The 13,695-nt window shown below is 41.4% G+C and overlaps 1 protein-coding gene across 1 annotated transcript in view; it reads right to left on the reverse strand.

The window, feature by feature from the left end:
- RGS5 (regulator of G protein signaling 5) overlaps positions 1-13,462 on the reverse strand; it is a 75,806-nt gene extending 62,344 nt beyond the window's left edge. Inside the window, exon 1 of the mRNA XM_006142250.3 lies at positions 13,321-13,462. Coding sequence (XP_006142312.1) covers positions 13,321-13,364 — 44 coding nt within the window. The 5' untranslated portion in view covers positions 13,365-13,462. The remainder of the gene's footprint in view (positions 1-13,320) is intronic.
- Between the last annotated feature and the right edge of the window lie 233 nt (positions 13,463-13,695).

A 13,695-nucleotide genomic window follows, 5' to 3' on the forward strand; every position in this document is an offset into this window, starting at 1 on the left:
ATGTCTCATCAAGAAACAGATGTTCTGCATAACAAAATATCACAAAGCGGTAGGTTGACTAAAAGGGCCCCACACGCTTCACTGTGAGTAAACACTCCCAAGTGGAGCTCTTCGCGTTTTTTAGAAGGCCTTTACTTCTTCCTCTGACTCTAATGTGGTAGTTCCCACTTCTTTCTAGAAAGTAGCCTTAAAGGCCCTCAGTAAGGCTCTAACATTATCTGAGAATTGACAGGGACTTTAAAAGAAGAGAGAGAAGCAGGAACCTGTTACCTTCCAGCCTCCAGCCAGATTCTGGCTCTCTAAGTAAGAACCTGTGCAGACGGGCCCGGGGCTGTTCTGGAAGTGTCTGGAGGAAGCAGTAGGGAAGGAAGACGAGGGACGACAGAGTATGGGAAAACAGCCTTCTTTGCTGTTCTTGAAACAAACATGATCACCAAGTATCTACTTTCCAAAGTATTCAAAAAAAGTCAGGTTATTTTTCCTAGACATGGCAACCTAACCTAGTCAAGTTATTTTACCATAGACCTTGCCAAGAAATACCCTATTTGGGCTTTCCAAGGGCAACGTGGTCAGTGAATAAGCCCAAAAACACATGTGTGCTAGCTGTGTTGACAATGCACACTTCCTGTAATTAGGGTGACCACACAGGTTTTCTAGGAAAGATTCGATTTCTTTCTTCTTCTTCTTCTTCTTCTTCTTCTTCTTCTTCTTCTTCTTCTTCTTCTTCTTCTTCGCACACTTCCTATTTCTTCTTCTTCTTCTTCTTCTTCTTCTTCTTCTTCTTCTTCTTCTTCTTCTTCTTCTTCTTCTTCTTCTTTTTGGAGAGATTTTTCACTATAGGGCACGTGCGCTCGCCAGAAAGACAGAGAGAGACAGAGAGACAGAAAGCAAGAAATCGCCACCCCAGTGGGTATGGCCACGCCGCAATCCCTTCTCCTCCATTCTCCTCTCAGGATCTTGGGCATGCGTGAGTTTAAGCTACCAGGTCCGGGACTCAAACAGCGGTCAACTATATGGGAGTCCAGCAACGTAGCCATTATGCCATCTCCTGGTGCCAAAAGACCCAATTTCTAGTGCCTGGTCTGGAAGCAAGCCAAATGTCCATAATCCTGTTGGACATTGAAGTTGCTGTGCACATATACGCCTGACATGGACTCCTACAGTCAGAAGCAATCTTCGCAGGACTTCCAAGAATTATTAGTTCTTCGGGACCTACCCAGCTGGTGGATGGCCTAAAAACCTTGACAACACACGCTTCTCATCCCACCCTCAAGGATGGAAACTCTGTTCACCGTTAAGACAGAGACAGGTGTCCCTCTGGGCAGTATTCACAAGGGCACGAGAAGTATACTTCCCATGCACTAGAGAAAAATGTGCCCTAGTGTGCAAGTAACCGATGGTGCCGTGGGCCTGTTAAATAAAAATTACAGGAGGACATTGTTTTGAACGAAGCTCCCACGCTAGGCCCCAGCAGACCAGGCTAAAAAGTTACAATGGAGTCACTCAGGAACAATAGCAACCTCATTCCCTAAACAGGCCAGTTTCAGTGGGCATGATAAGAAACTGCTGTGTTTAACTTTTTTTTTTTTTTTCAAGAGGCTTTTACCTTAAGGCTTGTGGGCTTGTCAGAGAGAGAGAGAGAGAGAGAGAGAGAGAGAGAGAGAAACAGAGACAGTACAATGGAAAGTGAGAAATCATGCCCTCGGGGGGATGACCATGCCACAGTCCCTTCTCCTCCATTCTCCTCCTGGGATCTTGAGTATGCACGCACACATGCCAGGAGTGATTTTCAAGCTACTGGGTCCAGGACTAAAAGTGCAGTCGGCCATGTGGGAGTCCAACAACGTAACCACTACACCATCTGGTGGTCCCTGCTCTGTTTAATCTTTACACAAAAGAAGTAGCCTGATGTTACCTTTTTGTTTGTTTGTTTGTTTCTATTGGAAGAAGTAGCCTGATGTTAATAATCAATTACCTTTTTGTTTGTTTGTTTGTTTCTATTGTTTAGTTTTCCTGTCCACACATTATAAGAAAAAAGAAAAAAGCTTGTTTTTGGTTCCTTGTTTCTGCTTTCTTCCATCCTTCTCTGTCTATAAAACAATGCTCAGAGCATTGGAACTCTTACTCTGTTTTATGGGTGAAGTATTGTCCAATTCCAGAGTCTCATACGAAGCCAATTAAAATCTTTAGACTAAACTGTTATAATTTTGTCTTTTGACACTCCAGAATCAGACATGAAAGGCAGGATGCCGATTGGTTTACTTTTCCCCCTTTGCCCTCCAGGAATTAACATTCTTGAACTAAGAGAAAACCAAACTATCTGTAAACAAAGTGTTAGCAGCACAGAGGTTGGGACCTCTGATGGTTCGTCTTTGTAATTTATCCTCACGTTGCGCAAGAAACTGAAACCGTCCTTTCCTTCATCAAATTCACCAAAATAAAAACGTAGTTTCCACTGCATAGAAATATGTATATGCTTTTCACAAACTTGGAATTCATTTTCAATTGTCACAAGTCTTTCTAAAAAATAAGGTGTTCTTAGGGTCGGCAGGTGGCATGGTGGCTAAGGGTGCTGGACTCCCACATGGCCGACCTCGATACGAGTCCTAGACCTGGTGACTTGCTTTCTGTTGACCAATCTCCCTCTCTCTGTCCCTCTCTGGTCAAATTAAAATAAATAAATAAATACATAGAAATAAAAATAATTCTTAAAAATATATAGTGTTCTTAACTGAGTCCATTGCTATCCAAGGTGGTAGGAAGAAAATCTCACATTTTGGAACCAGCAGTTAGCGTAATGGCTATGTCACTGGACTCCCATGTAGTCAACCGCGGTTCGCGTCCTGGACCCAGTGGCTTAAAACTCACGCCAGGCGCGTGTGCGTGCGTGCCCAAGATCCCGAGAGGAGAATGGAGGAGAAGGGATTGCAGCATGGCCATTCCCCCTGGGGGGTGATTTCTCACTTTCTGTCTCTCTGTCTCTCTGTCTGTCTGGCGAGTGCATGCGCCCTATAGCAAAAACCTCTCCAAAGAAAAAAAAAAGAAAATCTCACATTTTAAATTGCTTCTTTTAAGCTACATCCAGAAGCTTGTTCCCTGACCTTTCTAGATGATTTGGATAAGGTGTAAAATTGGAATAAAAATGGAATCTTCCCACAGAATAATAAGGAAATGCTAGAAGGAGTGTAGGGATCATATGCTCCATCGCGTCTTATTACCAATATGACAGCCATGCCCAGAGAGGGCGGCTGGCTGTGACGCGCCCTCCATTTGTTAATACAAGCAAAGGTTCCCGTTCAGGACACCAGTATTCTCCACCCAGTTCTTTCCCATGTGCTTCTTGTACTTGTACCTAAAAGTGCTGTGTTGTACAAATAAATTGTATAGATGGGACCAGCAGTTGGCGTAATGGCTATGTCGCTGGACTCCCATGTAGTCGACCGTGGTTCAAGTCTCGGACCCGGTGGCTTAAACTCATGCCCAGCACGTGTGCATGTGCATGCCCAAGATCCCAAGAGGAGAACAGAGGAGAAGGGATTGCGACGTGGCCATCTCCTTCGGGGCTGATTTCTCGCTTTCTGTCTCTCTGTCTTTCTGGCAAGCGCACATGCCCTATAGCAAAAACATCTCCAAATAAATAAATAAATAGCATAGAAAAAAAGGGGACCAGTGGGTGGTTCGGAGGTTTAAGTGGCTGGATCATACATGGTCAACTGCATGGCTCAAGTCCCAACCCAGTGGCTTAAAAGGCATGTCAGGCTTGCGTGCATGTGTGCCCCAAATCCCAAGAGAATGGTGATGAGGGGATTGCAGCATTAACATCCTCCCAGGGCTTAATTTCTCAGCGTCTTTCTCTCTTTCTTCTCACCCTTTACCCCTCTCCTTCTCCTGTAAGCTCAGAGACTCTGTAGCCAAAAAACAAAAAAAAAAGAAGACAAGAAGCCTATTGATGAGAAAGATTTAAGAGACTCTTATCCACTCTTAATATGTGAACCTTTTTGGATCCTGATTCAAACAACCCAACTGCAAAGGCCGCTGAGCACATTTGGATGCTTACAGGATATTTCCTGGTATTAAAAAAATTACTTTTATTTTAAAGTATGATCATGACTTTTAATGAGTCTTCTGATGTTTTTTAAAAAGTTGGTATGCTGTTATAAAAGAAGAAACGTGTTGAAAGAATTATGGATGGAATGGTGAAAAATATTGTACTATTTTACAAACTCATTTTTAATCATTTCTAAGAAGATAAGATTATGATGAGGAAAGATGAAAAGAAGTTTAATCAAAGGGGCTCACCCATAACCGAATATCTTAATTTACGTTTCCCTGATGACCTACAAAGAGGAAAAGAAAAAAAGGCAGGAAATTCATAATTTTTTCCCCTTGGTTGGCAGGAGTCAACTTAGTAAAAACTAGTCACTTTAGAAACACTTTATAATCTCATATATTTCTTAGAACACCTCTCCCCAACACGATATTTGAGGAAATGAAGCTCCGAGAGGTTTAGTGATTTCCCCAAATACACACAGCTAGGAAGAAATAGAAGTGGAGCTGGGACCACCTTCCACCCCGCCCTGCATGTTGCCGATTTAGTGCTGATGCAGGACAGTGGGCGACCGCACATCAGCCTTCCTTTGCTTACATGTATGTACTCTAAGCATGTCATCATAGAAGTAACTTCCTCAGTCAGTCAGAAACAAACAGGCTTTCACCGTCTTTATCCTCTGAGTGACTCAGCCTTTAAAACACAGAGCTGAGCCAGGGGCCAGGCAGGTGGCGTGGTGGTTGAGGGCGCTGGACTGCCACATGGCTGACTGTGGTTCAGGTCCTGGACCTGGCAGCTTACTTTCTCTCTCTCTCTCTCTCTCCCCTGCTGGTCAAATTAAAAATAAATAAATAGAATAATTCTGAAAAGAAAAAAGAAAAACACACAGAGCTGAGCCAACATTATCTGAGAACTGACAGGAACTTTAAAAGAAGAGAGAAGTAGGAACCTGTTATCTTCCGGCTTCCAGCCAGATTCTGGTTCCTGTTACCAAGGACTGACGGAATTAATTAAAGCTTAGCTCCTTTGCTCCTGGCCAACAGGACAGACAAAAACCATTAGCACTGGTCCCCGAGACATAAATAAACTTTCTCCATAGATAACATCTATCCCATAGCAGTGCACAGTCCTGGCTAGAGAAGAAAAACGAATTAGATAACCCTTCAGAGACCCTTCAGAATGTAACTTCTGGTATCTAAAAATGTTTTCAATTGGTATTTTAGTGATTGAATAGAGCCCAGGCTATGGAAAAGGGAGAATGCAAAGAGGCAATTAGTTAGAACACCGACTATAGTTCATGGGAAAAGTTGGTAAAGCAACTGTGGAAGAATAGGTCAAGGAGTACCAATAGCCAAAGGCCAGCCTTAGAAACAAAGGACAGCTCTTTAAGGAGGCTTTCCTGGTGAAACTGTAGACATGAGGGTATAAAAGAAATTAAAATAAAAATAATAAATTATCGATTGTCCAAAGTTCTCTTTCACCTTTCTTCCTCTCCAGTTTATCACTCCTCCTCTTCCCAGCTGGAATCTCCCTTTATTTAGCAACATACGCCTTCAGCCATTGGGGCCTAACATGTCACTGCCAATATTGTTCTTCCCGAACTCTTCAGAAAGCAGACACAACACCAGGCTGACCTGGGAGCCATCCTGTCTCCACTCGCTATGAATTCACTTGTGTATTTTTTCAGGAAATATTTATGAGGTGCCCACTATATGCCAAATAAAGATTCTTTTTTTGTCATTGAATTCTTTCAGCAAGGAGTGACGACAATCTTTTCCCTGAGCAAATTTGCATTGTCAGAGTCAAGTAGGGAAGGGATGCACTTGCTACCCAGGAGGTTAACTGGTTGGAAACCTGAATATCGGCTCCTTCTCTGGCTGAGAGGTAATATGGTCCACAGAGAAGGCATGACTTCAAGTCCAACTTCCTGGGCCCTCTCCTCTCTGAGTCTTTGCACATGCAGGCATGGCCCCTTGACCTGGAAGCCTGCCTTCTGCCCCTTCTTATCTAGACCTGGCTAACTCTTCTATCATTTAAGACTTGACTAAGCATCCCTCTGTAACTTCATGCAGAGAAAGTCACAGGATCCTTACCAACCAACAAAAGCTCAGGGGTCTCCGTCCCCTCCCCTGCTTTCTTGCTTCTTAGCCATCCACACGTTTATCCCTCCACAGTGGATTAAAACACGGAGCATTGATGTTTCAGAATCATTTTACTTTTATTTATTATTATTATTTTTTTAATATACACATACTTGTTAATTAGTTGTGAAAAATGTACTATGCTAATGCAATGTGTACATGTTGGAGGGTCTAGGGGCCAAATTCTGGCACAGCTGAAAACATGATGCTCTGCAAGGCTGACCCACATGGAAAGCTTTCTGATTCAAGTCTGAAACCTTACCTGAGTATGCTGAGCACGTATTTGCCCATAATCTGGGGCTGGCTAAAGGCTGGGGTTGGATCTCAATGTTAAGACTGTATTTAATTTTCCTGATATAGCACTCCCTTGAGAACTTCTTGGAGATCTGGTCTGGTGCTGGTAAATTCTTTCAGATTTTATTTTTCTGAGAATGTTCTTGTCTTTTCTTCCCACATGAAAGATAATCTTACTGGGTACAGTATTCTTGGCAGAAATTGCTTTCCTCTCAACACTTTGAATATATTTTCCCATTCTTTCCCTGCTTGCATTGTTTCTGATGAGAGGTCTGCTGTTAGACTGATGGGATATCCTTTGTAGGTCACTTGGTGTTTTTCTCTTGCCAGTCTTAGTATCTTGTCTTTGCCTGTGGTTTTGGTCAATCTGGCTATGATGTGTCTTGGAGAAGATCTTCTTGGGTTGATTCTATTTGGGGTCCTTTGTATTTCTTGGGACTGGATCTTTGAGTGCCTCTCTAGGTTTGCAAAGTTTTCTTGCAGGACTTCATGGAATAGATTATCAATGCCCTTATGAGTTTCTTCACCTTCTGGAATGCCAATTATCCAGATGTTTGGATGTTTGATGGTATCTAGTACTTCTCGTATATTATTCTCAAATTTTTGGGCAAGAAATTCTCAAAGTAGTGCTATATCAGGAAAATTAAATACAGACATACAGAAATAAGAGTTCAAAAACTAATAAAGTGGCCAACTTAATCGTAGGAACAAGTCTGGAGTTGAATATTATGTCCCAGAATTTAATCAGGAAAATCAAACCACAACAGAAGATAAAGTCATGAGACTGAATTGGTGAAGTGTAATTTTACAACTTTTGACTAAAACTTTGCTGATTTTCGTGTAGACTTTGTTATATGGTTGTAAGGATTTGTGTCCTTTCTTGAGATATGGATAGGTTCATGCACCTACCATGTGAACATAATCCTAACCTGTTTCTTGGCTTTAAACAAAGTTCCTTAGCATTTCTTTGATTTAAGTTAAAACTGTTTTGCTTAATAGTACCAAGTGAACTTGCTATTGAAAGTAGTTAGATTATTTAAGAGATTGTGTGATGAATATGTGGGGAGAAAGGAATGGAAGACAACTGTAGACACCAGAGATAGTGTGAGAAGAGGGTGGGAAAGGGCAGAGGGTCAGAAATAGGGGTAATATATATAATATGTACATGTATATTATATAACTAGAAATGTAAAATTTTGATGATAACATGCATGATTAAGCCACTATGCAGTATGTTCTGGATGGGAAATCACATTTCGTATGTTGTGACAATGCATAGGGAAAGAATGTAAATTAAGTTAAAAAAAGTTTCAGGAAAAAAAAACTAAAACTGCTTTTCTTGAAATAAAAAAAATGCATTAAAAATATTCGATGACTGCAGTATGATATATAGCCCAGCTAGGAGCTACTTTATAAGATGTTCATTCTACTCACTGAGGCTTATGCCTAAAGTTGGACTTGTGTTCATGGAAATGTATATATCAGCTGTGCTTGCTATGAAAATATTAGATTAATTAAGATCTTTAGTGACAATAAAATGTGTGGGAGGAAGTATAGAAAGCAAACATAGATACCAGAGATGGTGTGGGAGGAGAGTGGGAGATCGCAGAGGGTAAGAGATAGGGAATCAAGGATGGGAAAAAAAAAAGCAAAACATACAGGAAACAAGAAATGGAAAATTATTTGTTGATGATAACACGTATGTTGATGTGCTTGATTGAGCCAATATACAGTGTACTCTGGATGGAAAATCTCACTTTGTATGCTGTAATGATGTACAGTGAATGAATGTAAATAAATAAATTTAATAAAAAAAAAAGAGCATTCACTTTTTCTTTAGCTAAAGGGCTGAGATTTCCTTGAGAGTACGCCTCAGTCTCACAACTGGATACCTCAGGCAAGGATGCAGATTTGAAAGGCAATTAAGCAAAATGATCAGTATTATTTCATTGATAAGAATGAAAATAGTTTTTCTTAGTGATCTCCTCCAAATCTTATTAAATGGTTCACTCATTTTCTTAACATTACACATTTCAACAAGATGTTATCATATCACCGAAGTATCACCTACAGAGGACTTAACATTCACGATTATTTCCAGCCCTTGAGATAGCCAACAACACCCCCCTCCCGCGCCGTGGGAACCATGCCTTAAACACAGCTTACCATTAGCCACTTTCATCATCTCTTTTTTTTTTTTTTTTTTTTTTTTTTTTTTTTAAGGTTTTTGCCATAGCACAGAGACACAGAGAAGCAGTGAGCAGGAACATGGGCAATCAGCTCCCATGATGATCTCATTGTAGTCCCTTCTCCTCCATTCTCCTTCTGGGATTTGGGCATGCACGCGCTCACACCTGGCATGATTTCCAAGCCTCCAGGTCCAGGCAACCTTCATACTCGTAAAGAGAACTGAGGCCTATGCCAGATCCCTACACTGGTCAAGGCTTGTGCTATTTCATTAGCGTAGCACTAAAACCCTTCTGTCAGAAGCTAAGTCTTAGTCACTTCCCTTCTAGTTTACTTCTCACTGGTTTAGTAGACTTGTTAGTAAGACTAGTCCATGCTGATTAACATAAATGATAACCACACCGGTTGCTCCACGTTATAGTGACAACTGTGGGGAGGGCGATCACAAAAATAACACTTTAAAATTCAGAGTACTTCCCTCTTTTGGCAAAAAGTAGTATTGACTTTGAAATTAAACTTGTTTGAAGAAATTCAAGAGGGCTGAAAATAAAACAAATTTTCAAAAGAAGCCTAAAATTCTAGGTTGAAAATCACTGGTAAAAATAACTCGGCTCTATTTTATTCTCTAGATAGCACAAGATCCGACCTTTGACTAACTCGACTCTATTTTATTCTCTAGATAGCACAAGATCCCCACCTGCACATTCCAGGTTTTACATGCCAGCAGGTAGGAATTACATGGGGGGATATCATTGCTTACATATCTGGCTTTTCTGTCTTTTTAAATCTGTTAAAGTATGTGAGGTCTACTTTGAGTTTTAATGAGGTCTTAACATCTAAATGAAAAAAAGAGAAGAGCTTCTATAAATAAGTCAGAGTTGACTCTGGCTTTGTGCTTCCCTCCACATCAAAAAGAGAATATCTTCTAGGATTAAAGCTGCCCTTGCAATGAAGTGTTAATAAACGATGCTTTCTTTTTCTTTTTTTTTGGTGAGGTTTTTGCTATAGGGCACGTGTGCTCGCCAGAAAGACAGAGACAGAGAGACAGAAAGTGAGAAATCACCTTCCAGGGGGGTTGGCCACATTGCAATCCCTTCTCCTCCATCTTCCTCCAGGGATCTTAGGCATGCACCCACATACACCAGGCGTGAGTTTAAGCCACCGGGTCCAGGACTTGAACCATGGTCAACTATGTGGAGTCCAGCGACATAGCCATTATGCTAACTGTTGGTCCCAATAAATGACGCTTTCTTATAAACCAGTATTAGAGTCACTGAATAGAATGCTTCTTTCGCAGCCCAGTGGTGTTAGCCCAGGTTGGATCCCTCTGGCTGATCAATATTTGACCCTTTTCTGCTGCCAAACTTTGAAGAAACGATTGATTAGGAAAATTTTTCTGTTAATTGCATCTCTCACTGGTCACTGAAACCGGGCATATCTCCCTTTGTTTACATCATGTTTGAATCTGCAAAAATCCTAGAGAACAACTAACCCAGCTTCCACTTATATGATAATAAAGCAGAGTCCTGGGAGTGAATTAACGAGCTCAGGGACACAGATTCAGACCATGACAAAGGTGGGTCTGCTCTTTACCCCTTGACCAGTAGTCTTTCCACTATGATAAATAACAGGATGCTAATCTGCTTCCTGTAAGCAAAATTTTATTTTCAGTGTAATACAGAGGTTGCTATTTAACTCTTCAGCAGGGCTTTCTGTTAAAAACACACATTGTAATGTATATTTGTTGACATAGTTTATTTTATTTTTTATTTTATTTTTTAAATTTTAGTTTTGCTATGGAATACATGGACTCTCTAGAGCGAGGCAGAGAAAGAGAAGGAACGTGAGAAATCACCACCAGGAAGGATGGCCACACCACAATCCCTTCTCTTCCATTCTCATCTCAGGATTCTGGGCACGCACACACTCCTGCCCGGTATGGTTTTCAAGCTGTTGGGTCTAGGACTTGACTCACACAGCCAGCCTTAATCTCTGCACCACCTGTTGGCCCACTCTAGTTTATTTGATAAGGATTTTCGAATATCTTACCCAAGCATCAAGGTATACCCATGTTTTTTTGGTAGCTTGAAGAAAGGAAATGAAAAACTAGAGCCTGCAGGGGAGAGGAGACGGGAGACAGAACACTGATCTCTGGAACCTGCGTACGTGTCTTTTCCTCTTAGAACAGACCGCCGTATATCCTACCCACAGGTGTCTGCTAACAGCTTCACAGCTCCACAATTCTGTTTCTCCAAAGCATTCTTGTCAGGGCCACTGTACTTAGAAATATGGCTCTAGGGCCTGCCTGTGTGTGCTGTTAAGGCAGCTGGATCCCACATGGCCAACTGCACAAGCTGAGTCCTGGACCTGATGGTTTGAGAAACACGCCAGGCACGTGTGTGTGCATGTGTGCCTAAAACCTGAAAGAAGGGAGAAATGAAGTAGGGACTGTCCTGACCATTCTCCACCGAGATCATTTTCTCACTTTCTTTCTCCTCCCTCTCTCAAGGGAGTGCATGTGTCCACTGGCAGATTAAAAAGTATCTCCACCGAAATCATTTACTCACTTTCTTTCTCCTCCCTCTCTCAAGTGAGTGCATGTGTCCACTGGCAGATTAAAAAGTGAGAAAAAATAAATAAATAGGCCTCTGTTTACAACGGAAATAGATCATGAATAAATACGAAAGAGCATGCAATAATTGCAGGATTCAACAACATTCCAGTAAATTAAAGGTTTACTTTATCTATGCAAAAGTAAGTCGATAAACACAAAAGCTCCTTGGCTACTCTTTAATGAACAGGACCATGGGTTCCATCCTGGATCATAAGCATTGACTGCACACGGAAAGATACACAAAGTGATTTGGTATTATTGTTGGCAGTGATTCGGACACAAGGCAGCAATGCGAGTGATCCAAGGCAACGTCCCTTCCAGGTGTCTCAGTAACCAGTACGCATATTTGCAAGAACACACAGTGCAAGATGAGTAACAATGCCAAACTTGCAACAAACATTTATTGACTTCTCACTGAATACCAAATGGTATATCCTGGAAGCACAAAAGCCTTCCCAGACTGATGTTAATAATCATGCTAGAGTCAAATATCACTAATTAATAAGACAAAACTTAGCCATTAAATGAACGTACACAATAATTTCAGTAAGTGGGCTACGGGCATCCATTAAAGTTGGTGAGAAAGTCAAGTTGCAATTCACATTGTTGCAAAAATAGAAAAGGAAATAATTATGCATCTTCTAATATTCAAGGAACATTGGGTGCCTTTCAAACCTCAGTGCTTTCACTATTTTTCAGGCAAAGTAGCAGGGAGAATAAGCTGATAACAATGAAAAAAATAAATTCAGCATTAAGACTTATCCTCTTCCCCAAGGTTGACTAGTTATAATATAACTACTATAACTGGACAACTACCAGTTTCTTTTATGTGTATTTTTTCAAATAATCCGTACTTTAGACAACGGGGAATAAGGCTCCTGTAGACTTCATTTTCAATCACTAGACAGTATTGTTGAAAACAAATTTCTATGCTACAATGTTATCTCCTTAGAAACCATTTGAGATTATTTATAGATGTCACCAGAAAGACGACCAGGGTTTGTAAAAGACAAAAGTTATAACTGTCCCACCAAATGCAACCTTCTTAAAGAAATATTGCTAACGCCTTTAGGGAATGGAGAGTTGCATAAAGGTTTTCTTTAGTTCTTAAAAATAAAAAAAGAGAGCTCAAACCAAATTTAATCAAATCCATTCTTAATAAGAGGAGAGACATCTACTTCTGCATTAAGTAGAACTGTTAGGGTAAATTTTCTAGCAAATAAGATATGCATCCTTCCTCTGTTCACTTAACCTCAATGTTTAGGAATCTCTTCTGTATGTTATCCAGTTGAAGGACGACCAGGGAGCTTCAAAGCTATTGCTCCAATTATTTAAGAATGCTAGCTAGTAAATCAGCCCCATATGTCAAGGGCTTTTCTTCTGTCCAGCAATCCAGCTACTTCTATTTAGTGGGGTCAGAGCACAAAGAACAATCAGAAATTCTCTCTGCCCCACTGCAAATCTGTCTTTTTCCCCAGTCCCTGTACATCATAAAGGTCAGCATTTATATAGTTCTCCCACGAGCTGTGGTTCTGAGTCCCACGTACTTTAATTCATTCTTTTCATAACCAGCCCATGAGGTAGATACTCTTAGTAGCTCCGTTTGACAGATAAGGAAACTAAGATACAGAGAGGTTAAATAAATTGCCCCAAAGCCATACAACTAATAAGTAGTGGAGCCAGGATTCAAACCCAGAATTCCAGTGTTGGAATCTACATTCTTAACCATATATATTTTGCTCTGAATGAACACCTGTAGAATCAAATAGGAAGCTCTCTGGAGGAAATGTCATTCTGGACATTAGGCGATGTATGGAAGGTTTCATGTTGTGTTAGTCTCCTAGCTCAGGTCTTTCCAGGTCTCGGTATCGTTTACAGGGAAGAGACAAGTCCCAGCCTGCAGCCAAGTACCTGTCACTTCAGTTTCCCTCTAAGCTGCAATGCCCAACGCCTCTATTGCCTCTAGGTGTCCTCCCTTGAGAAAAGGCTCTCCATGCCTCCATCTCTGAAAACAAAATAATTGGGTTCTCTCTCACCTTTCCAGGCATGAGTGGGGCAAAGCTGCAAGTCCTTTGCACATTTTGGCAAGTAGCTTAGCTTCTCAGCTTCGAGCACAACTTCTGAACAGCAGAGCGCGTCTTTGAGGAGGTCAGAACTGTCTGGGACTGCCTTTCTCTCTGAGGACTATATAGAGGCTCTCTCCCAGCCCTCTGTGGCTCTTCGGGCCAATCCAGAGCCTCAGAGGAAAATCCAGGCTCAAGAGCAGCAGCAGCCGAGAGTGCAGTGGGGGCTGCGTCCTCTCTGCTGCAGGCACAGCTGCCGCCAAGGCTTTCTGCAGCTCTTTTGCTCACAACCCTCTATTGCTGATTCCACCAGGGCAGGGTTAGGCACTAAGTTGTGCCCAGGTCATT

This window comes from Tupaia chinensis, unplaced genomic scaffold (assembly GCF_000334495.1).
Source record: "Tupaia chinensis unplaced genomic scaffold, TupChi_1.0 Scaffold000070_1, whole genome shotgun sequence".
In the NCBI taxonomy this organism is placed as follows: Eukaryota; Metazoa; Chordata; class Mammalia; order Scandentia; family Tupaiidae; genus Tupaia; species Tupaia belangeri.